General features: G+C 36.2%; 1 protein-coding gene across 1 annotated transcript in view; it reads left to right on the top strand.

Annotated features, from left to right (window-relative positions):
- The first annotated feature begins 2,569 nt into the window (after positions 1-2,569).
- Positions 2,570-22,915, top strand: part of TEX15 (testis expressed 15, meiosis and synapsis associated) — a 58,692-nt gene continuing 38,346 nt past the window's right edge. Inside the window, exons 1-2 of the mRNA XM_057696398.1 lie at positions 2,570-2,708; positions 12,044-12,209. Coding sequence (XP_057552381.1) covers positions 2,570-2,708; positions 12,044-12,209 — 305 coding nt within the window. The remainder of the gene's footprint in view (positions 2,709-12,043; positions 12,210-22,915) is intronic.

The raw sequence follows: 22,915 nt of genomic DNA, 5'->3' as shown, positions 1-22,915 counted from the left end.
AATTCCCAAGCCCGTTTCCTTTCCCCTTTAGCTTTTTAGCTCCTTTATACCTTTTACTTCTTGTCTTCTGCCCTTGTGAGCACCTCCAGGACACTGTTAAAAGAAAGCAGAGATAGTGGTATCCTTGTTTTATCCTAAATTTAAAAGGTAGTGCATTGGACATTTACCAATTTGCTATAAATTTTCGACAGATACCTGTCATCAAGTTATGAATGTTTCCTTTACTAAGAGGGTTTTTTTTAAATCATAAATGAATTTTGAATTTGATTAGATGCTTTCTCTTCATCTATTGAGATAAGCACTTGATTTTTCTTCTTTAATAGGTTTATATAGTAAATGAAATATACACATTTCCTATTAATAAACCGTCTTGCATTTCTGTGATGTACTTGGCTTGTTTATGATATATTAATATTTTTATTTTTAGAATCAATTTGTAACTACTTTTTAAACTTTTTAATAGTAATAGGATGATGCATTATTTTAATCTCTTCTTGAATCAAGTTTAGTAAATTATCTTTTTCCTGGAATTTATTATTTTGTGTAATCTTTAAATATATTGGCTTAAAGTTGTTCATAATATACATATTCTTAGGACCTATGTGAATAGATGTTTTAGTTGTTGGGGAGGATTTCTGGTTTTGGTTTCTTTGATCTTTAGGTCATACATTCTCTTAGTATCTGTTAAGGACATACTACGTCCAGTGTCCTGTGCATTAACTATTCTTGAAGTTTTCAGTATTGATTTTTCTCTTTATTCTCACCCAGAATAATCCAGGACCCCATAGGACAACCATAGCATGAACCTGCTGGATTCAAACTTCCTGATTTTATTTTACATAGAGAAAAATAAATAATATATGTAAATATATAGATGATGGTTATAGGACTATTATATATATTTTGCAGTATATAACTTGATGTTTTTTGCATATTATGTAAATATAAATAATATAAATAAACGAGTATGGGAGTGCGATGTATGGGCATGAAGAAGTGTATAAATTTGCTATCACTTTAATGTGGCTGATTTGTTTGGACTGAAGTTAAAGGGGTATTATTCCTACTTAAAAGGTTATACTTGAAAACCTGCTGGGTACAGCTTACTTAATGAAGGATGTTGAATTGTCCCCTGAATAGTCATCTTTCATCACACAGTTTTAAACATACTTTTTTTAGCTACTTTGTGGCTAAGTATTATCCTAAGCTGTGAGGAACAAAATGAGTGAATTTCAGAAGTCTTTATTAGTAAATTCTACTAGAAAAGCATTCTGTAAGGAACCATACAGCTGAAATATCACCCATCTTAACTGAAAATGTAACTGTAGTTAAAGAAAATGCTGATTGTCACAGCACAAGTTTCTTCAAGTATAGTCAACTGATGGTTGTATACCTTGTATACCTTTGTGTGCAGTAGGTATAGATCATGATGACTTAAAGAGTTTTTTGTAATGTAAGTTATTCTGTGAGTAAATTATTCTTCCTTTTCCACCTCATTAAACTTCAATGTGAACATGGCAATCTTGACAGATATCTCTGGAGCTGGAATATCTTAAAGGTATTCTTGTTAGTAGGCAACAACACTAGTGTCTATCCATGTCACTGGATGAGAGAAAGGCTGATTTGCTTGTCTTTTTAGAGGTCTCGGTCCATTCCCTGTTTTGATCCATGTTTGATTGGGAGATTGCAAGATCACCTTTCAAAAAGGGTGAAGGAGTGGGGATTGAGGGAATAACCATTTGTGGACCTTCTATAGAATCTTTTCCTTTGTGACCCTTCTGTAGAATTTTGGAAACTCTTAATTTGGATTGTGATCTCATGTTTGAACTAAGCATCTGATAGTATCAGGAAGCTTAGGAACCATACTATAAAATGGTATGAAAAATATATCTTTGCATATATTTCTCTTTGTGTGGGCACCATAGCTTTCCTTTGATATCCAGTATGAGTTCTGCCTGAAAGGTTAATCAGTGTGTGTATGTATGTATGTTTGGGGAAAAGGCTTGAAGGAAGGAGGGAGAAAAAGGAATATGTTACTGGTGGTATGAGAGTGTGATGTCTTCATCCATTTGTAGTGATGCTGCGGAGCAGTAGCCAGGGGGTGATGGACTGTAGTAGGCCATCAGTTGTAAGGATAGCCATACAGTCCCTGGCTTACAGCTTCCGTAAATTTCTCCCAAAGCCAAAGATTCTAGTTTAGAGAATATATTAAATTCACAGAAGTGTATAGGAAAAACATTTTTAAAAATAGGGACTTGGCAAGAATTTTACCAAGTGTTAATAAAAATTGTTGTTTGAAAGTTATGAAGCTTTTTGGAAACACAGAGGGTTTAAATTGCAAGGAAAATGTTTATTAGAAACTACAAAATAAGTATTTTAATATTATAGAAACCCCAGAGTTGCTAATTCATTTTCTGTTTCAGTAACCTGGCAGATTGAGATTGAAATGTGTTGTGAGTGTGACCAAAAATATATCTTTATTCAATACCATGTAAGAACTTTTAAACATTTTTACTGTTATTGCCTTTTATGTATTTATTGACCTTTTTGATTTCAGGCCACCAACAAAATGGAAATGAAAGAGATTTCTAAATACAAGACACTACGGAAAACAAACTCAACCAGTGAACCTTTATTTGTTACTGGTATAGATGTCAGTCCTTTGAAAAAATTCACCATTCCCAAGATCAGGAGGACAGCTGGGAAAGGTAATATTTCTATGGAAGATGGAATCATTTCATAACTATTACTGCATTTCTCTGATTCTTAGTTTATGCTAATCTTCTATTTTGACTCTGAATAAAATTAGGTTAAGTCAGGGCTTTAATTCCTTAAACGCACATGTACTTTTGGTTCCACACAAAATAAAACAGACACATGTCTCCTATCCCTCCCACTAAGTACACCTAAAAACACTGGACATCGTACATAAAACAAACATAAGAAGATTTTGAAAAGTAGAGAGAAGAAGATGGACCAGTGTGGGACCCTGGGAGTTAAGGAGTGATGTAGCATTAAGTACTCGGGATTTTCTTTTTTGTTTCCTCCATGTCTCAGGTTGGATGACCACAACCCAGGAATGGGAACTTTTACAGACACAAAAAGCCCTAAGAAAAGTCTGTTCTGTCTTGCCAGGGACTGGGAATGGGATATCCCAGAATGACAGAAACCTACTCGACAGTGAACACCCTATTCCTGCAAAACACTAGAGGGGAAAAAAAGACATAGCCCCTAAACCTTTGTCAGCAAAGCTTAATGGAGGGCCTAGATTTCCACCTATACCTCTCCTCTTCATGGAACTTCATACGTTCCCCTCTCTCTGCTATCCCCTGCCCCTGCATTGTCAGTGGATTTCCACTCCTGCCCTGTGTTGATGAGTTGCCGTTTCTCAGTGGGAGGAGAGTCAGTGAAGACCAAGTGAGGAGCCTAGACACACACACCAGTAACAAGGCATCCGTCCCCCTCCCACAGTGTCAGTGGAGGCTGAGTCAGGAGCATAGACTTCTGCCCCTCTCTCATGGTAACAGGACAGCACCCCCTCCACCAGCGTGTCAGTGGAGAGCCAAGACACCTGGTGGTACAGTCGGAGTCTCCCTTCCTGCCCCCGCCCTCCCCCACCACCTTTCCCTGCTGCTACAGTTTCCCCTGCTGACTTAGTCTTAGTAGAGGCTTATTAAAACACAAGATTGAATGTGATCTAGAGTCTTTTAACAATACCGCAAATGACCAAGATATTAAACAAAATCACTCATCTCACCACTAACCAGGAAAATCGCAGCTCGAATGAGAAAACATGAATCAACAGATGCCAACACCACGATACAGCAGATGTTGGAATTACCTGACAAGGCTTTTAAAACAGCCATCGTACTAATGTTTCAACAAGCAGTTTACAAACACTCTTGAAACAAATGAAAAAAATGGGAAATCTCAACAAAGAAATGGAAGATGTGATAAAGAACTAAGTAGAAATTTTGGAACTGAAAGATACCATAATTGAAGTAAAAACTAATTGGATGGACGAATTGAGAAGAGAAAAATTGAGAAGCCTCTGGAAAGAAGCAGTGAACTTGAAGATAGAAATTACCCAGTCTGAACAACAGAGAAGACATCAAATTAACAGAGCCTCAGGAACCTGTAGAACAATAATAAAAGACCTAGTGTCTTTGTCCTCACAGCCCCAGAAGTAGAAGAGAACATAGAGCTGAAAGAGTATTTGAATAAATACTGACTGAAAATTCCCCAAACTTGGCAATAGACATAAACCTGCACAATCAAAAGGTTGAATAAACCCTAAACAGGATAAACCCAGAGAAGTCCATGACAAGGCACATCATAACCAAACATATGAAAACTAAGAACAGAAAAAATCTTGAAAGCAACTGAATGTTATTTATAGGGGATAAATGGAATGACAGGAGATTTCTCATTAGAAACCATGGAGCCCAGAGAAAGGGGCACAACATTTTTTAAGTGCAGAAAGAAAAGAAGTGTCCCCAGAAAAAAATATCCTTCAGGAATAGAACTGAAATAGACATTCTCCGATGAAGTAAAACGAAGACTTTTTCACTGGTAGGTCTTAGTTCAGAATGGCTAAACATAAGTTCTCCAAATAGAAAATGACGAAAGAAGCTGGGAACATTTGGAATGAAGGAAGAACAAAGAAGAGTCAAAATATAGGGAAATATACAGCCCTCCTCTTGAATTTTCTAATTATGTTTGACAGTTGGAACAAAAATTATGACATTCTTCAATGTGATTCTTGGTACATATAGAAGAGGTATTTAAGACAAATGTAAAATGAGACAAAGTTGAAGGGGATGGGGTGAATAGGATATAGAGTCTCTATTAAATATCACACCTTCGTATGAATCTACAGTTACCTCAGAATTAAAAGTTTTTTTATAAAAACACCACAGGTAAATCAAAATGGAATTTTAAAAATGTTCAGGTAACCCACAGGAAGGCAGGAAAAGTGAAATAGAGAATTGAACAACTGAGGGAAAAATAAACAGTAAAATGGCAGGCTTAAACCCTTATTGTATCAATTATATTAAATATAATTGAGCTCAACATACCAATTAAAAGAGGTTTACATGATGGATAAAAAAACATGACCCAACTATATACTGTCAATAAATGCACTTTAAATATAGTGATATAAGTTGGTTGAAAGTAAGCATATAGGGGCTTCCTAGGTGGCACAGTGGTTGAGAATCCATCTGCCAATGCAGGGGACACGGGTTTGATCCCTGCTGCAGGAAGATCCCACATGCCGCGGAGCAGCATGGCCCATGCGCCACAACTATTGAGGCTGTGCTTTAGAGCCCGTGAGCCGCAACTGTTGAGCACATGTGCCACAACTACTGAAGCCCACGCACCTAGAGCCTGTGCTCCGCAAGAGGAGCCGAGGCAATGAGGAGACCCCGCTCACTGCAGCTAAGTAAACCCCGCATGCAGCAGCGAAGACCCAACACAGCCAATAAATTAATTAATTTTTTTAAAAAGCGTATAGAGAAAGATAAGCCACGCAAACAATCAGAATAAAGCAGAGTGGCTATATTAATATCAGATCGAGTAGGCTTGAGAGGGAAGAAAATTACCAGGAACAAAGGGGGATACTGCATAAATCAACCAATAATACATAGTGATGCTACAGGTGTATCCATAAGCAATGGAGCTTCAGAATACATGAAGCAAAACTGATAGAACTAAAGGGAAAAATGGACAAATCTGGAATGGTAGTTGGCAACTTCAGCACACCTCTCAGCAATTGATAGAACTCCTGAGATACAAAATCAGCAAAGATGTAGGAGAACTTAACACTATCAACTAACAGGATCTAATTGACATTTACACATTATTATGACATTATCCTCTACACAACAACAGCAGAATAGACATTCTTTTGAAGAGCTCATTTGACACTCATCCAGATAGAGAATGTGTCGGGCCATGAAACACGTCTCGACATATTTAAAAGAACTGAAGTCATGTAATCTAGAAAGTAATGATAGAAAGTAATAGGTAAATCTCTGAACACATGGAAAATAACACATTCCTAAATATTCATGAGATTTCAGGGCAATTTAAAAATACATTGGATTGAGTAAAAAGGAAAATGTAACATCAGAATTTGAGGGAAACAGCTGAATCATTGCTGACAAATTTGTAGCACTGAATACTTACGTTAGAAAATAGGGTTTCAAACCAGTAGTCTAAGCCTCCACCTTAAGAAACTAGAAAAAGAATGACAAGATAAGCCCAAAACAAGCAGAAGAAAAAAATCAAACTAAAAAGCTGGTTCAAAAGATTAAAAGAATTGACAAACCTTTAGTAAGACTACCTTTAGTGAGAAACTGACAAAGAAAAAAGATACAAACCACAACTCTCAGGATTGAGGTGGGATATCACTACTGACCCACAGAAATGAAAGCTTAACAAGGGTATACTATGAACAGATCAACATACATAAACTTTACAACTTAGATAATGGACCAGTTTGTTAAAAAGTACAGATTACTAAAACTCGCACAATAATAGATCATTTAAATAGCCTGTATCAGTAACTATAGGTATACCTCATTTTGTTGCAGTTCACAGATAATGTGTTTTTTACACATTGAAGGTTTGTGGCAACCCTGCATCAGGCAAGTTTAGTGGTGCCAGTTTTCCAACAGCACCTGCTCACTTGGTGTCTCTGTGTCAAATTTTCGTAATTCTCACAATATTTCAAACATTTTTGTTACATTTGTTATGGTGATCTGTCATCAGTGATCTTGATGTTACTATTTTAAAAAGATTATGACTTGCTGAAGGTTCAGATGATTGTTAGCATTTTGTAGCAATAAAGTATTTTTTAATTAAGGTATATACCTTGTCTTGTAAACATAATGCAGTTGTACACTTAATAGACTACAGTAAAGTGTAAACACTTACATGCACTGGGAAAGCAAAAAAGTAGTGTGACTCACTTTAACGCAGTGTATATTGTGGTGGTCTGGAACTGAATCCACAACATCTCCAAGGTATGCCTGTATTACAGAAATTGTAGTTGAAAAAAACTGTTGGAAAAGAAATCTCCAGGCCCAGGTGGTTTCAGTGGAGAATTCTGCTCAACATTAAAGAAAAGAGCTAATACAAATTCTTTACAATTTCTTCCACAAAATAGGAGACAGTAATTTTATCAGGACAGTATTACCCTGGTACCAAAGACAAATGTAATACAAAAAATGAAAACTGCAGACCAGTATCCATCATGAACCTTGACACAGAAATCCTATACAAAATATAAGGAAGTTGTATTCAGCAATGTATAAAATGAATCATATACTATAACCAAGGGAGTTTTATTCAAGGGATGCAAGGCTGGTTTAGTATTTGAAAGTCAGTGTGTATTCACAGGATAAATAATAATCACATGATCATATCATATTATGCAGAAAAAGCATTTAACAAAAATCAACATTCATGATAAAGACTCAGCAAACTAGGAATAGAGAAAATCCTGTGTGATAAAAAGTGTATAAAAAATACCTGTAGCTAACATCATACTTAATGATGAACAACTGAATGTTTTCTCTGTATGAAAAGAAGGCAAGAATGTTCTCTGTCATCACTCTTATCAACATAGTGCTGGAAATTCTAACCAGCACAAAAGTCAGGGAAATGAAATAAAAAGCATAGAGTATAGAGATTAGAAAAGAAATAAAACTGTTCCTATTAGAAGATTACACAATGGGGGCTTCCTAGGTGGCGCAGTGGTTGAGAATCTGCTTGCCAATGCAGGGGACATGGGTTCGATTGCTGCTTCAGGAAGATCCCACATGCCGAGGAGCAGCTAATTCCATGTGCCACAACTATTGAGCCTGCACTTTAGAGCCCGTGAGCCACAACTATTGAGCCCAGGTGCCACAACTACTGAAGCCCATGCGCCTAGAGCCCATGCTTCGCAACAAGGGAAGGCAAGGCAATAAGGAGCCCACGGATCACAATGAAGAGTAGCCCCCGCTTGCCGCAACTAGAGAAAGCCCATGTGCAACAACGAAGACCCAACACAGCCAATAAATAAACAAACAGATTTTTTAAAAAAAAGATTACACAGTGGTCTACATAGAAAATCCCAAGCAACCTACGAAAAAGAAAACCCTGAAACTAGTAAGTTCAGCAAGGTCACTGAATACAAAATCAAAATGCAGAAATGAATTGAATTTCTATATACTAGCAAAGAACACATGAAAATCAAAATGACAAACATAATACCATTTCTAATAGCTCAAAACATGAAATGCTTATTATAAAACTAATATATACAGGATTTTTATACTTTAAACCACAAAATGCTGATAAATTCTAAGTTAATGGAGAGGTATGCTGTGTTTATTGATTAGAAGGCTCAACATAATGAAGATGTCAGTTCTCCACAAATTTATCTGTAGATTTATTGCAGTTTCTATCAAAATCCCAGCAAGATGTTTTGTAAAAAAACACAGCTTGTTCTAAATTTACATGAGAAGACAAAGAAGCTAGAATAGCTGAAACAATTTTGAAATAGAAGTATTTAGAATTATTCTAGCCAATACTAAGGCTTACTGTGTAGCTACAGTAATAAGACACTGTGGCATTGATCAAGGGATGGACACTTAAATCAGTGGAACAGAGTGGAGATTCAAGAAATGGACCTACACATATACGCTCAATTGGTTTCCTTTCAGTTAATTTTTAACAAGGATATATGGAGCGAAGGAAAGGTACTCTTTTCGTCAGATGTCGCTGGAGCTATTGAAAGACATCCATAGGCAAACAAACAAAAAAAACTTCACACAGAAATTAATTCAAAGTGAATCCTGGGTTTAAATGGAAAATTTTAAACTGTAAGACATTTAGGAAAAAACATCTCCAGGATCTAGGGTTAGATGAAGAGTCCTTAGCATGATTACAGAAGCACAATCCAAAAAATAAAAATAAAAAGTGGTAAATTGGACTTCATCAAAATTTAAAACTATTGTTCTGAGAGAGACTGTTAGGAAGGCGAAAAGACAAGTGGAAAGTGGGAGGAAACATTTACAAATCATAAATCTAACCAAGGACTCATATCTAGAACATATAAAGCACCTTCAGAACTCAGTAGTAGGAGAAAAAAAGAGTGTTCTATCCAAGCAGATAATAGGAAAAAGACATGAACAGCCATTTTACTAAAGAGGATGTATGGATGGCAAATAAGCACACAAAAAGATGCTCAGCGTCATAACCATTAAGGAAATGTGAGGTGTCACTTCATGCTTCTTAAAACAGCTAAAATAAGAATAGCAATGCCAAAAGCTAGGAAGAAAATGGAGACACCAAATCAGTCAGGCAACCGATGGTAACATAAGATAGCTCAGCCACTTTTTGAAAAGTTTGATGGTTTCTTATAAAACTAAACATACAACTGCCATATGACCCAGCAGTTGTGCTCTCAGGCATTTATGTCAGAGAAATGAAAACTTAAGTCCACACAAAAACCAATGCAGAAATGTTTATAGCACCTTTAATTGCAATAGCCAGAAATTGATAATCACCCTGATTTCCAGTGAGTGAATGATGAAAGTATGGTGTGTCCATACCATGGGATACTTATTCAACAATTTTAAAAAAAGTTGATTTACTGGAACAACAGCTTGGTTGGATCTCAAAGGGAATATGCTGAATGAAAAAAGCCAGTCTCCACAGGTTGCAAATACAAAATTCCATTTACAAAACATTCTTGAAATGATGAAAGTATAGAAATGGAAAACAGATCTGGTAGTTTCCAGGATTTAGAGGCAGAGAAGAGGAATGGGGTTATCAGTATGACTATATGTAAAGGAATAGCATGGGAGATGGAAAAGTTGTGGATCTTGATTATTGTGTAAAATTGCATGGAACTACCCACACACACAGAACCGCACATAAACCTGGTGAAGTATCAGTGAGATCTGTGGATTACACTAATGTCGTTTTTCTGGTTTTAATATTTTATTATAGTTATGGGAAATGTTTCCACTGGGGAGTTTGGGTTAAGAGTATACAGGGCATGGGGATATGTGTATAAAAACAGTTGATTGAACCTGGTGTACCCCCCAAAAAAAAAAAAAAAAAAAAAAAGAGTATACAGGGCTTCTATAAATATGTTGTATGGTCTGTATTTGCTTCAAAATAAGTTAAACACAAGCACACATGAGCAAAATCATATATCTTATGAAGTGATCAAACTTTGTAACAATGATTACAGATATTAAAGTGAAAATTAATTTTATTTGGATTTATTTTATTTTAATTTAATAATAGAATTTAAAATGGGAAAGGGAGGAAGAATGAGTTTTTGAAAAATAGAGAGTTGTAATATTTTGTATTACTTTTGCCATTGTCTTTTATTCTGTTGATTGCTAAATACAAAGGACTATTATTTATGTTAGATTCATACATGTGGAAATTGGCTCAGATTTATATATCATTGATCCTCATTATTCACAGATTCCATATTTGCAAATGGAAATATGCAAATATCCTACTTGCTAAAATTTGTAACCCCAGCATCAATGCTCAGCACCAGTGTTTTCACAGTCATTTGCAGACATGTGCAGAATGGTGAAAAATTTGAGTCACTTGATGCACATGTTCCCAGATGAGACAGAGCTCTGCATCTTGTTCCAGCTCTCATTATAAATGTGTCCATTTCATTACCTATTTAGTGCCATGTTGTTTCCATTTTTTTTGGTGATGTCACCATTTAAGATGGCCTCCACCATGTAACACTGAAATGCTGTCAGGGGTCCCTAAGCTCAAGAAGTCTATCATGGGCGTTACAGAGAAAATACATGTGTTACATAAACTACACTATAAGTTATAGTGCTATTGGCCAACAATATGGTACATTCAGAAAAAGGAAGAGAAAATTCGCCAATTTGTACATCAAGCCTCTCCAGAAAGTGTTAAAAGAACATCTATGGTGCCTTTCCTATGGAAAGGATGGAATCTGCATTTGTAGATTCATGAGATAACCACCAATAAAATGCTTGTGGGCAGCACTGTTGTGAGGCGAAAAGCCAAAGAGACTTAACAGTCATGGTCCCCAAGGTCAGGAAAATGCTGGCTGGCTAGTGCTGGCTGGCTGCCACATTTCAAAGGGTATAAGAGATGCAGGTAGGCAGGTTCTGCAGAATAGGAGGCAGGGGAAGAATTTTAAAGATACCTGCTAAGTGTTACACAGTAAAAGGTTAGGTGGCAAGTTTTCAACCCTGATGACACTTTCTTGTTTTACAAGGATGTTGGCAAACAAACTTACTGCAGATGGCATTCCAGTTGTCAAAAATGTGACCAGAGGCTCCCAGGAACCTAACCCTGTGTTTCTTCTAAGATTAATAGTTCAATATTCACTAATGCATTGTTGGCAGCAACTTTAATAGACTATAACTTTCACAGATAACAAGAACCAACCGTATTCCCCAATTTCCTCTGAGTCCTCTTCCTTAAGGGTTTTGATTCTTTTATGCATCTGCGTAACATAGCGATGTTTAAAACACCACTCATTGTCACCACAAAGTCTATGTCTCTTAGTCATGCCACCATATCAGTCAAGAGTTTACAAAGATGTTCTGGTATTTTTGCAAGTCAAAATAACCAAATAGTTTACTGATAAATAGGTTGCCTTATTTGGGGGAAATATTCTTGCACTAGCAGTAGCTCCCAGGTTTGTGTAACAATGTATGTTGTAGAGTCTGTACATCTTAAGTTGAAAACGAGTCACTTGAATTCTAGTACTATCTAGTATATTTGCATCAGCTTTTAAGAACTCCCAATAGGTACGTGGAGAAAAACAAGGTGCATATTTTCATTTATACCAGGTATAGGAAGTCTGTATTACTATTATAGAATCTTAAATATAAATGCCTCCAGATGTTAATGAAAATTCCAAATACTTGGTTATTTTGTGCCTTTTATAGATACATAGTTGTTATTGTACAGATGTACAATAATGTCACTTTAAACACAAATAACCACTTGCCGTTTTCTATATTTTTAGTTTACTTGTCAGCTTGTTGCACCAATACTAGAGAGTATAGTTTCATACACGATACTCTTAACCAGTGCCGGCTTGATATAAGCTGTGATCTGCAGTCTTCATGGCAATTTGGGGATACAAAACTGATTCACAATGAGGAGCTGGAAAAAAAATTTACTTCTAAGAGGTAAGTTACTATGACCTAAAGAAGTATTGAGATTTTGTTTGTTTTTGCTATGAGGCTTTATTTGAATATGTTATTTCTGCCATTTGAGATTTGATATTACTAAGAAAGTAAGTAGAGAGGTATAGTGTTCCTTATTTTGTTGCCGTCTCATAGCTTTTTGTAATAATAAAAAGCCGAGTGTGATTTGATTAGCAAGTTTTACACATTACATTAATAGTCATATTTCAGACACTCCCTTCTAATTTTTTTAATCTTTGTAAATTTTTCAGAAGCATACATCAGCACATTTATTAAGCAGCCATTTCGTAGATCCCTGTGCCTCCTGCATTGTATAAAACAGCAGTTAAAGTATTTAGAATGTAATTTTTTTTTCTTGATTGAATCCTTCAGAGACAGAGTTGATGCTTTAATTTGGTGGAGTTGTAACTGGCTGTTTCCAACTAGAGCCACGATTTCTGACACTTAACTTTTAAAAAGTACCTCCTTCTGTTTTTCAGGAAGGCACATTCCATTATGTTATTTTGATAAGAAAACATAAGAGCACACTCAGAGTTCTCATTGTAAACATTTTGTATTTATAGGTTTAGATCTTGTGTGAACGCAGTTCAGCATTTTCATTTTCTGAACTTGTCTCCTTCACCATTTTGCATTTTTAACTTAGAACCTAACTGTAGTTTGGTGGACCCAAAGTTAGAACTCGTTTTGGAATGTTTTTGGTCTCTTTTTTGTTTAAAAATCAATTTCTCTTGACTCAGACCTGCTGCCCCACTTGGTGTCAGTTTGGGAGAATCGGTGAGAATGACAGAATTAGTTGATGGCATATTCTTTCACCTAAAAATCAGTGTTGAGCAAAAGTAGAATGAACTGGCTATACGCTGCCCCTTCCAGATTGAAATAATAGTTTGATTAAAAATGAATTCCTGCATTGTTCCTTGATTTTGGTTATATTAGGCATTTTTAAATTGTATCCTTTTTCATAATGCCACCTGATACTTAATTTTCAACCATTTCTTTCTCCCTGTTAACATTACAGAAAAGTTAGAATAACTACCCAAGACTTTATAGAACATTCTAAATGAAAAACAGGTATAGGATTAATGGTTTCTTATGTATTTGCCTAATTAGACAAACTCATTTATCTCCCATAGTACTTTATACTCGTTTTATAGGACTTACCACAATATATTAGTTTTGTTTGATTCCCTTACTACATTATGAGTTTTGTCTTATTTGTTTTTGTGCCCATAGTATGGAACCGGGTCTGGCAACACAGTGGGCAACTTAGTTGTTAAGTTACATTTTTATTTCATTGTTTTAAATCAGTGATGCTAGAAAGTATCCTTAAGTAGCCTTAAGGCACAGGTAGGAAAAAATAAAAGGAAAAATGAGAATGGTTAGCAGAAGAGAAAAATAGGATGGAGAGATGAAAAGAGAAGGTACGAATAACATTGACTGCCTGTAGCATTTCTTTTTATTGTTCCCCTTAGAGGAGTTTATAAGTATGTGGTCTCAGCAAAAACAAGTAGCTCCAAAAAATAGCAATCTCCACTTTTTTTTTTCCTTGTCGTTATTGGCCACGCCGCGCAGCTTTCGGGATCTCAGTTCCCCAACCAGAAATTGAACCTGGGCCACAGCAGTGAACGCCCAAAATCCTAACCACTAGGTGACCAGGGAACTCCCCAATCTCCACTTCTTATCCACATAGCATCTACCACTTCTTAAGTGCGAAATCAGCAAAAACACATTAATCATCTAAACATCTGTGTATTCAATCATTCATTGAGTATTTGAGTGCCTACTGTGTCAGATATTGTATTTGATACCCTCAGAGAAAAATGAATGTTTTCTCCTCAGCCTTAAAGAGTTTACATTCCAGCAGAGAAGACATACAGCTAAATATAAAGTAATATAATCTTATAATAAGATGTAGGCGCACAGATGAGGGATTGAGTATGCTTCGTAAGAGTCTTGAGAGAGGTTTTGAAGAGTAGAACTTGAACTGGTCTTAATGGGTAAAAGAGAACTAAATTCACTTCTTAAGTATATTGTGCTGTTTGTATCAGTTTGACTCTTTTTTGTTTTGCTCTAAGATAACTTACCTTTAAACATTTCAGATTTATGTGAAATCATTTTAAAGATTGTCAGTACCTATCTTGACACTGGGGTTGAACTTGTACTTGGCATCTCAGTTTACATTTTACCCCAGATGAGTAGTCTGAGCCATCCATGCTTAATTTCATCTACTTTATCAATGGTTGGTTCAGGGTTAGGGGGTGGGCAGAACTAAATCAGTTTGGGTCAGTGACACACGGAGGACAGATTGGCTTGTGGGGGTGGGGGCAGTCTCTGGAAAATAAAAGCCAGTCTGGTGTGAACAAGGAAGCATGTTGTTCAACCTACTGATGGCAGCACTCTTGGAATAATGACGACACCAGTAGGATGACCCTCAAGCTGAGGACAGCAGAACAGAGAGATGGAAAAAACCTGAATCCTTGAAGACATCTGGAGCCATGGAATAGATCAACTCTGAAAAAGGCTGCCTGATTTCTGGATTTCTTGTTGTAAGAAGTTAACTCAATTTTAAGCCAGTTTGAACGGTCTTCTATACTTGAAGTCAATAGTATTGAAACTGGTATCGAACTTAGTATTAGGAACTTGGTACTGGTGTTGAACTTGGTACTTCCACTTGCTAGTGGAAGATTCTAAGATATGGACTTAGCTTGGAAAGAGGGCAATGAGGACCCCCACTGTTCCTAAATGGGAAGTTGGTGATACGCCATTGGGGCACAGACCATGTATTTTATGAGGCTGTGCTTTTGGAGGAACTTGTACCAAAAAAATTCAGGATATTGAAGTGCCCTGACCATTCCCTGGTTAGATCCAAGAGGGCTTTAAAATTCAGATTTGGTAAACAAAACAAACAAACAAACATAATCCTTTGTACTTATGGCCTAGTTTTACAGATTGGCTTTGCGAGATTAGCTTGAAGTAAAGAATTCATCTTTTCCAAAGTTAGTGTGAAAATGGGTTCAAAAGAAAGATTTAATAGTACATGTGAAATCTACAAAAATGGTACAGATGAACATATTTGCAAAGCAGAGAGACACAGACATAGAGAACAAAAAAAAAAAAAAAAAAAAAGAAAGATTTAACAGGAGATAAGTATGAGGCAAGTCTGAAGTAAGTATGAAGCACAAATCTGTTGCCTTCAGCCTTTCCCAGATACCTCTTTTTAAATTAAGCCTTTTCTGCCTGGTAAATGGAACTACTCAACTTTATACAATAAAAATATATTTTAAATGCAGTCTGGGGAAAGAAATGGATAGTTTCAAATTGGAATGCACTAGGTAAGGACCATTCTAAATTCAGGGCCTTGGGAAATGGGAAGGTCTCAGAGGCTTGTTGCCAGAAAACAGAAATTCCTAATAGCAACCATTGTCTAAACAAGATCATGCTATGCTTACTAGCCTTTGGAATTTTGAGGGCAAAGAATCCTAGCTCTTTCTTTCTAGAAGGATATACTTTGTGCTAAGGGCCAGTTAACACTGACCAGTGTGTCATTTTTCACTTCTCTAAATTTATTTGTAGTCATCCTATGTTTTCTTCACCAGTTTATTTTTGGTGTAGATAACTTAACCTTGTAGCCATATGCCGCCTAAATGGATGTTGGCCACATGAGTCTATATCCAGACTAAGTGAAGGCATATCACTCACATCATGGATCTGAAGGTATATGCAGCAACTCGATGAGATGGGATTGTTCTCTTTTTGTGAAGTGGATTGACCATGCTTGGTGTGAGTGTGAGCATTGTTGAAAGTAAAAGTGTTGGGAGAAGGGTGTGTCTAAAGGGGCACCACATGAGTAGACTGCAGTCTCCCTAATAGTTCTAAATTGTCTTATATAGTTAGTGTAAACTGTTCTCTGTCCCATTGCCCTTGCCTTTATTGGTTTACTGATGTACAAGCATAGTCAGTATGGTCCAGTATAACACAATATGAGACTTGCCTGGAAATCCTGGGAAGGTGAAGTCAGTGTCTCTATTTCTGTCTGTGAGCAAGGGAGCAGGTGGGCCTAGTTGCTCCTGGCAGCTCTCTTTTGACCACAAGAGGAGCCAGACAGAGATAAAGATAAGGCAATGTGGTGAGTCAAGGAAAAGAAACTTGAGTTCCTAATATCGTTGAGGGGCTAGATAAGTTCAGATTCTTCCTGTGGTAGCCAGCATAATGCTCCCCCAAAGATGCCCACATTCTAATCCCCAGAACCTTTGCATAACAAAAAGGACTTTGCAAATGTGATTGAGGTCACAGACCTTGAGTTTGGGTGATTATTCTTGGTAATCTGGGTGGGCCCAATTTAATGGTATGAGCTCTTAATCTTAAAAACTTAAGAGGAAGACAGAAGAGTAGGTCAGAAAGAAGAGACTGAAGGAAGAAAGAAAAGTATGAGAGGGGTCCAGCCTGCCTTTGCTGACTTTAAAGATGCTGGAAAGGTGTTATGAACCAAGGAACGCAGATATTGTCTGGAATTTGGGGATAGCTTTTGGCTAACAGCCAGCAAGGTAATGGTCCTCAGTCCTCCAAATGCAGGTAATTGAACTCTGCCAGCAAGGAAAGGGATCCTCCCCTAGAGCCTAAGAAAGAAACACAGTCTGGATGATACCTTGATTTTTAGCCCCGTAAGACCCATGTCAGACTTATGACCTATATAGCTGTAAGATAATAAACTGATTTGTTTTAATCCACTAAGTGTGTGGTAATTTCTTACAGCAGCTATATACTGTTTTATCTCTGGACTTTTGTGTGAGTTAGAAAATATCTTTTTTCCCTCCAGCTTTGTTAAAATGCAATTGACATACAACATTGTGTATGTTTTAGGTGTACAGTGTGATTATTTGATATACACATATATAGGGAAATGTTTACCATGGTAAGGTTAGTTAACATATCCTTCGCCTCACACAGTTACCATGTTGTTGTTGTTATGGTCAGAACATTAAAATTCTACTCATAGCACCTGTATACGATACAGTGTTATTAACTATAGTCACCACTCTGTACCATAGATCCCTGGAACTTACTTATCTTATAACTGAAAGTTTGTACCCTTTGACCAACACCTGCCATGTCCCCCACTCCCCAGTCCTTGGAAACCACAGTTCTGCTCTTTTTCTATCAGCTTGATGTTTTTAGATTCCACTTGTAAGTGAGATCATATTGTATTTGTCTTTCTATCTCTGACTTATTTCACTTCGCATAATGTCCTCTACATTCATCTGTGTTGTTGCAAATGGAAGGATTTCCTTCTTTATGTGGCTGAATAATATCCCATTGTGTGTATATGCCACATTTATCAATTCATCTGTTGAACTTAGGTTGTTTCCATGTCTTGGCTATTGTGAATAATGCTGAAATGAATGTTTGGGTGCAGATATATCTTTGAAATAGTGATTTCATCTCCTTCAGATATAACCCAGAAGTAGGATTGCTGGATTATATGGTAGTTCCATTTTTAATTTTTTGAGGTATCTCCATACTGTTTTTCATAGTGGCTGTACCAGTTTACATTCCTACCAACAATGCACCAGGTTCCCTTTTCTCTGTCCTCACCAGCACTTGTTATCTTGTCTTTTGAGAATAGCCAGTCTAACAAGTGTGAGATGATATCACATTGTGATTTTGAATTGCATTTCCCTAATGATTAGTGATGTGTAGCACCTTATTAAGCACTTGGCAATTTGTACGTTTTCTTTGGAAAAATGTTTATTCAGGTCTTCTTCCCATTTTTAAATCAGATTGTTTTTTAATATTGAGTTTATGAATTCCTTCTGTATTTTGGATATTAACCCTTCACCAGATATATAGTTTGCAAATACTTTCTCCCATTCTATAGGTTCTTTTTTCCTTTCCTTGACTGTTTTTGTTTGTTTGTTTGTTTTGTTGTTGTTGTTTTTGGGTTTTTTGGCCATGCAGAAGCATTTTAGTTTGAGGTGGTCTCATTGTTGATTTTTCTTTAATTGCTTGTGCTTGTGATGTCATATCCAAAGGAAAACATTGACAAGACCAGTGTTAAGGAGGACTTTTTTCCCCTATGTTTTCTTACAGGAGTTTTATTGCTTCAGGTATTACGTCTAAATCCTTAATCCATTTTGAGTAAGTTTTTGTGAGTGGTGTAAGATAGGAGTCCAGTTTCACTCTTTTGCATGTGAATTTCCACTTTCCCCAGCATCATTTGTTGAAGAGACTGTCCTTTCCTCATTGAGTATTCTTTGCCCCATTGTTAAATATAAGTTGACCATATATCCATGGGTTTACTTCTGAGCTCTTGATTTTGTTCTATTGGTGTATATGCTTTTTTATGCCAGTACCGTACTGTTTTCATTTCTGTAGCTTTGAGATATACTTTGAAATCAGGAAGTGTGATGCCTCCAGCTTTGTTCTTCTTTCTCAAGATTGTTTTGGCTATTGGGGTCTTTTGTGGTTCCCTTTAAATTTTAGGATTTTTTTTGTTTCTGTGAAAAATGCCTTTGGAATTTTGATAGAAATTGCATTGAATCTGTGGATGGCTTTGGGTTGTATTGACATTTTAACAATGTTAACTCTTCCAGTCCATGAACAAGGGGTATCTTTCCATTTTTTGTGTCTTCTTCAGTTTCTTTCATTAGTATGTTATAATTTTAGGTGTATAGCTCTTCCCCCCTTGGTTAAATTTATTCCTCAACATTTAGTTTTTGATGTTGTAAATGGAATTGTTTTCTTCTTTTTCAGATAATTCATTGTTGGTGTGTAGCAATGCAATGATTTTTTATGTTAATTTGTATCCTGAAACATCACTGAATTGGTTTGTAGGTCTAATAGTTTTTTGGTAGAGTTTAGGACTTTCTGTATATAAGATCCTGTCATCTGCAAACAGAGACCATTTTACTTCCTCCTTTTTGATTTGGTTGCCTTCTTTTGCTTGCCTTCTTACTCTGGCTAGGACATTCAGTACTCTGTTGAGTAAAAGTGGTGATCGTGGGCATTCTTGTCTCATTCCTGATCTCAGGAGAAAAGCTTTTAGTTTTTCATCATTGAGTATGATATTAGTTGTCATTTTGTCAAAATGGCATATGTTGAGGTATGTTCCTCCTGTACTCAGTTTATTGACAGTTTTTTATCATGAAATGATGATTTGTCAGATGCTTTTTTTTGCATCTGTTGAGATGATCATATGATTTTTATGTTTCATTCTATGAATGTGTATCACATTTTGTTAATTTGCATATGTTGATCTATCCTTGCATTCCAGGAATAATTCCCACTTAATCTTAGTGTATAATCCTTTCAGTGTGCTATTGAATTTGGCTTATTAGTATTTTGTTAATAATTTGTGCATCTATATTCATCAGAGATATTGGACTTTAGTTTTCTTATAATATCCTTACCTGGCTCCGATATCAAGGTAATGCTGACCTCATAAAATGAGCTTGGGAGTGTTCCCTCCTCATCAGTTTTTTGGAAGAGTTTGAGAATTGCCACTAATTCTTCTTTAAATGTTTGGTAGAATTTACCCATGAAGCCATCTGGTCCTGGGCTTTTCTTTGTTGAAAGATGTTTGATTACCATTTCAATCTCCTTACTTGTTATTGGTGTGTTCAGATTTTTTCTTTATGATTCAGACTTGGTATGTTGTTTATTTATAGGAATTTATCCATTTCTTCTAGGTTATCCAATTTGTTGGCATATAATTTGTTCATAATAGTCTCTTATGAGCCTTTGTATTTCTATGATATCAGTTGTAATGTCATCTCTTTCATTTATAATTTCAATTATTTGAGTCCTCTCTCTTTTTTTCTTGGTAGGTTTAGCAAAAGTCAGTTTTGCTTGTCTTTTCAAAAAAACCAACTCTTTGTTTCATTGATCTTTCCTATTGTTTTTCTATTCTCTCATTTGTTTCTGCTCTTAGCTTTGTTATCTGCCTTCTGCTAACTTTGGGCTTAGTTCTTTTTCTAGTTCTTTGAGGTATAAAGTTAGGTTGTTTATTTGAGATCTTTCTTTTTTTCCTAATATAGGAATTTATCACTGTAAAATTAGCTCTTAGTACGGTTTTTGTTGCATGTCTTAAGGTTTGGCATGCATGTTTCCATTTTCCTTTATTTCAGTATTTTTTAAATTTCCCTTTTGATTTCATCTTTGACCCATCAGTTCTTCAGGTGTGTATAGTACAATATCCTCCTATTTGTGAATTTTTCAGTTTTCCTCCTGTTACTGATTTCTACTTTCATACCACTGTGGTCAGAAAAGATCTTTGGTGTAATAATTTCAGTGATTTAAAATGTGCTGAGACTTGTGTTGTGGCCTAACATATGATGTCCTGAAAAATGTTCCATATACACATGAAAAGAGTGCACACTCTACTGCTGTTGGATGGAATGTTCTGTATATGTCTGTTAGGTTCACTTGCTCTAAAATATAGTTCAAGTCCAGTGTTCCCTTATTGACTTTCTGTCTGGATGGTCTATGCATTGTTGAAACTTGGGTTTGAAAGTCCCCCACTATTATTGTATTGTTGTCCATTACTCCCTTCAGCTCTATTAGTATTTGCTTAATATATTTAGGTGCTCTGATATTGTGTGCATATATATTTACAATTGTTATATCCTTTTGGTGAATTGACCCCTTTATCATTTATAATGACCTTGTCTCTTGTTAATGTTTTGTCTGATTATAGGTGTAGCTACCCCTGCTATCTATCTTTTGGTTTCCATTTTCATGGGATGTTTTCTCATCCCTTCACTTTGAGTCTTTGTGTCCTGAAAGTGAGTCTCTTATATGTAGCATATAGTTGTGTCTTGTTTTTTAATCCTTTTACCCATGCTATGCTTTTTGACCATTTACATTTAAAGTAATTATTGATATGTAAAGACCAACTATTGCTGAATTGTTGTTTACTGGCTGTTTTGAAGTTCATTTGTTCCTTTCTTGCTATCTTCCTTTGTGAATTGATGATTTTCTGTAGTGGTACACTTTGATTCCTTCTTTTCTATCTTGTGTGTATCTACTATAGGTTTTTGCTTTGTGTTTACCCTGAGGCTTTCTTGAAACATTATATAGATATAGTCTGTTTTAAGCTTATGACAAGTTAACTTCAATTGCATACAAAAACTCTACCTTTTTATTTCCTCCATTTTATGTTTTTGACATCACACTTTACGTGTTTTTATATTGTGTATCCCTTAACAAATTAACATAGCTATAGCTTATCTTTAATACTTTTGTACTTCAACTTTTATCTAAGTTAACACTGCCTTATTACAGTATTATAGTATTCTGAATCTGACTATATATCTACCTTTACTAGTGTGTTGTTTATTTTAATATGTTTTATGTTATTAGTTAACAATGCTTTCATTTCACCTTGAGTAAGTCCTTTTTGTATTTTTTGTAAAGCAGGTCTAGTGGTGATAAACTCTCAGCTTTTGGTTGGGAAGCTTTTTATCTTGCCTTTATTTCTGAAAGACAGCTTGACTGGGTTAAGTACTCTTGGTTGATGCTTTCTTTCAGCACTTTGAATATATCATTCCATTCTCTTCTGGTCTGCAAGATCTCTGCTGAGAAATTTCATTATAACTTTATTGGGGATTCCCTTGAATGAAAGAAAAAAATGTTCTCACTGCTTTTAAAATCTTCTCTGTCTTTGATTTTAGACAGTTTTATTATAGTGTCTCCAAGAAGATCATTTTGGATTGAAATTTTGGGGTGACCTATTAGCTTCATGAACTTGGATGTCCAAACATCTCCTGTGGTTTGGGAAGTTCTCAGCCATTATTTCTTTAAATAAACTTTCTACACTTTTCTCCTTCTATCCTTCTTATGGGAATCCAGCAGTGTATAGATTGTTTTTATTAATGGTGTCCATAAGTTCTGTAGGCTTTCTTCAGTCTTTTCTTTTTTCTTTTTTGCTCCTCTGACAGGATAATTTTAAATAATCTGTCTTTGAGCTCACAGATTCTTTCTTCTGCTTGGTCCAGTGTGATTTTGCTTCAGAGTTGAAGCTCTCAGTTGAATTCTTCAGTTCAATCATTGTATTCTTTACCTCCAAAATTCCTGTTTGGTTCTTCTTTATGTCCTTTTTCTCTTAGTTGAATTCTAATTTTGTTCTTGTATTATTTCCTGATATTGTTGAAGTATTTAACAATCTGTGGTTTTAGTTCCTTGAGCATCTTTAGAATAATTTTGAATTCTTTGTAGGGCAAATCCTATAGCTCCATTTTGTGGGGGCCAGTTACTGGAGGTTTACTCTGTTCCTTTGGTGGAGTCATGTTTCCCTAATTTTTCATGGTTCTGTAGCCTTGCATAGGTGTCTGCACATTTGAAGAAGACTTTATGGACTGACTTTGCTAAGAAAAGTCTTTCACCTGGGGTGAGGACATGCTGAAGAGTGCTATGACCCTGGGTTGGTGGTGCAGGGTGCCAAGTGAAGAGGCATGTGGTGGCTGCATATCTTGGGGGTTGCGTGTAACTCATTGGATCAGGCTGCTGGGATCCACAACATCAACAATTGTGTTGTCTTTGGCAAGCACTGCCAAGGGTCTGCAGAGGCTACAAGGGCTATTGGGGTTCTCAGCAGCAGGTCCGTAAGCTCGGGAGAGGACCAGAGTAGGCAGCAGTAGTGGCCCAAGCTGGCTTGTATGCACACTCTTGGCTGTGTGGCCCAGTTGCAGGTGCCT

Source organism: Hippopotamus amphibius, chromosome 10 (assembly GCF_030028045.1).
Source record: "Hippopotamus amphibius kiboko isolate mHipAmp2 chromosome 10, mHipAmp2.hap2, whole genome shotgun sequence".
Taxonomy (NCBI): domain Eukaryota; kingdom Metazoa; phylum Chordata; class Mammalia; order Artiodactyla; family Hippopotamidae; genus Hippopotamus; species Hippopotamus amphibius.
This window is presented reverse-complemented; position numbering and strand designations above follow the sequence as displayed.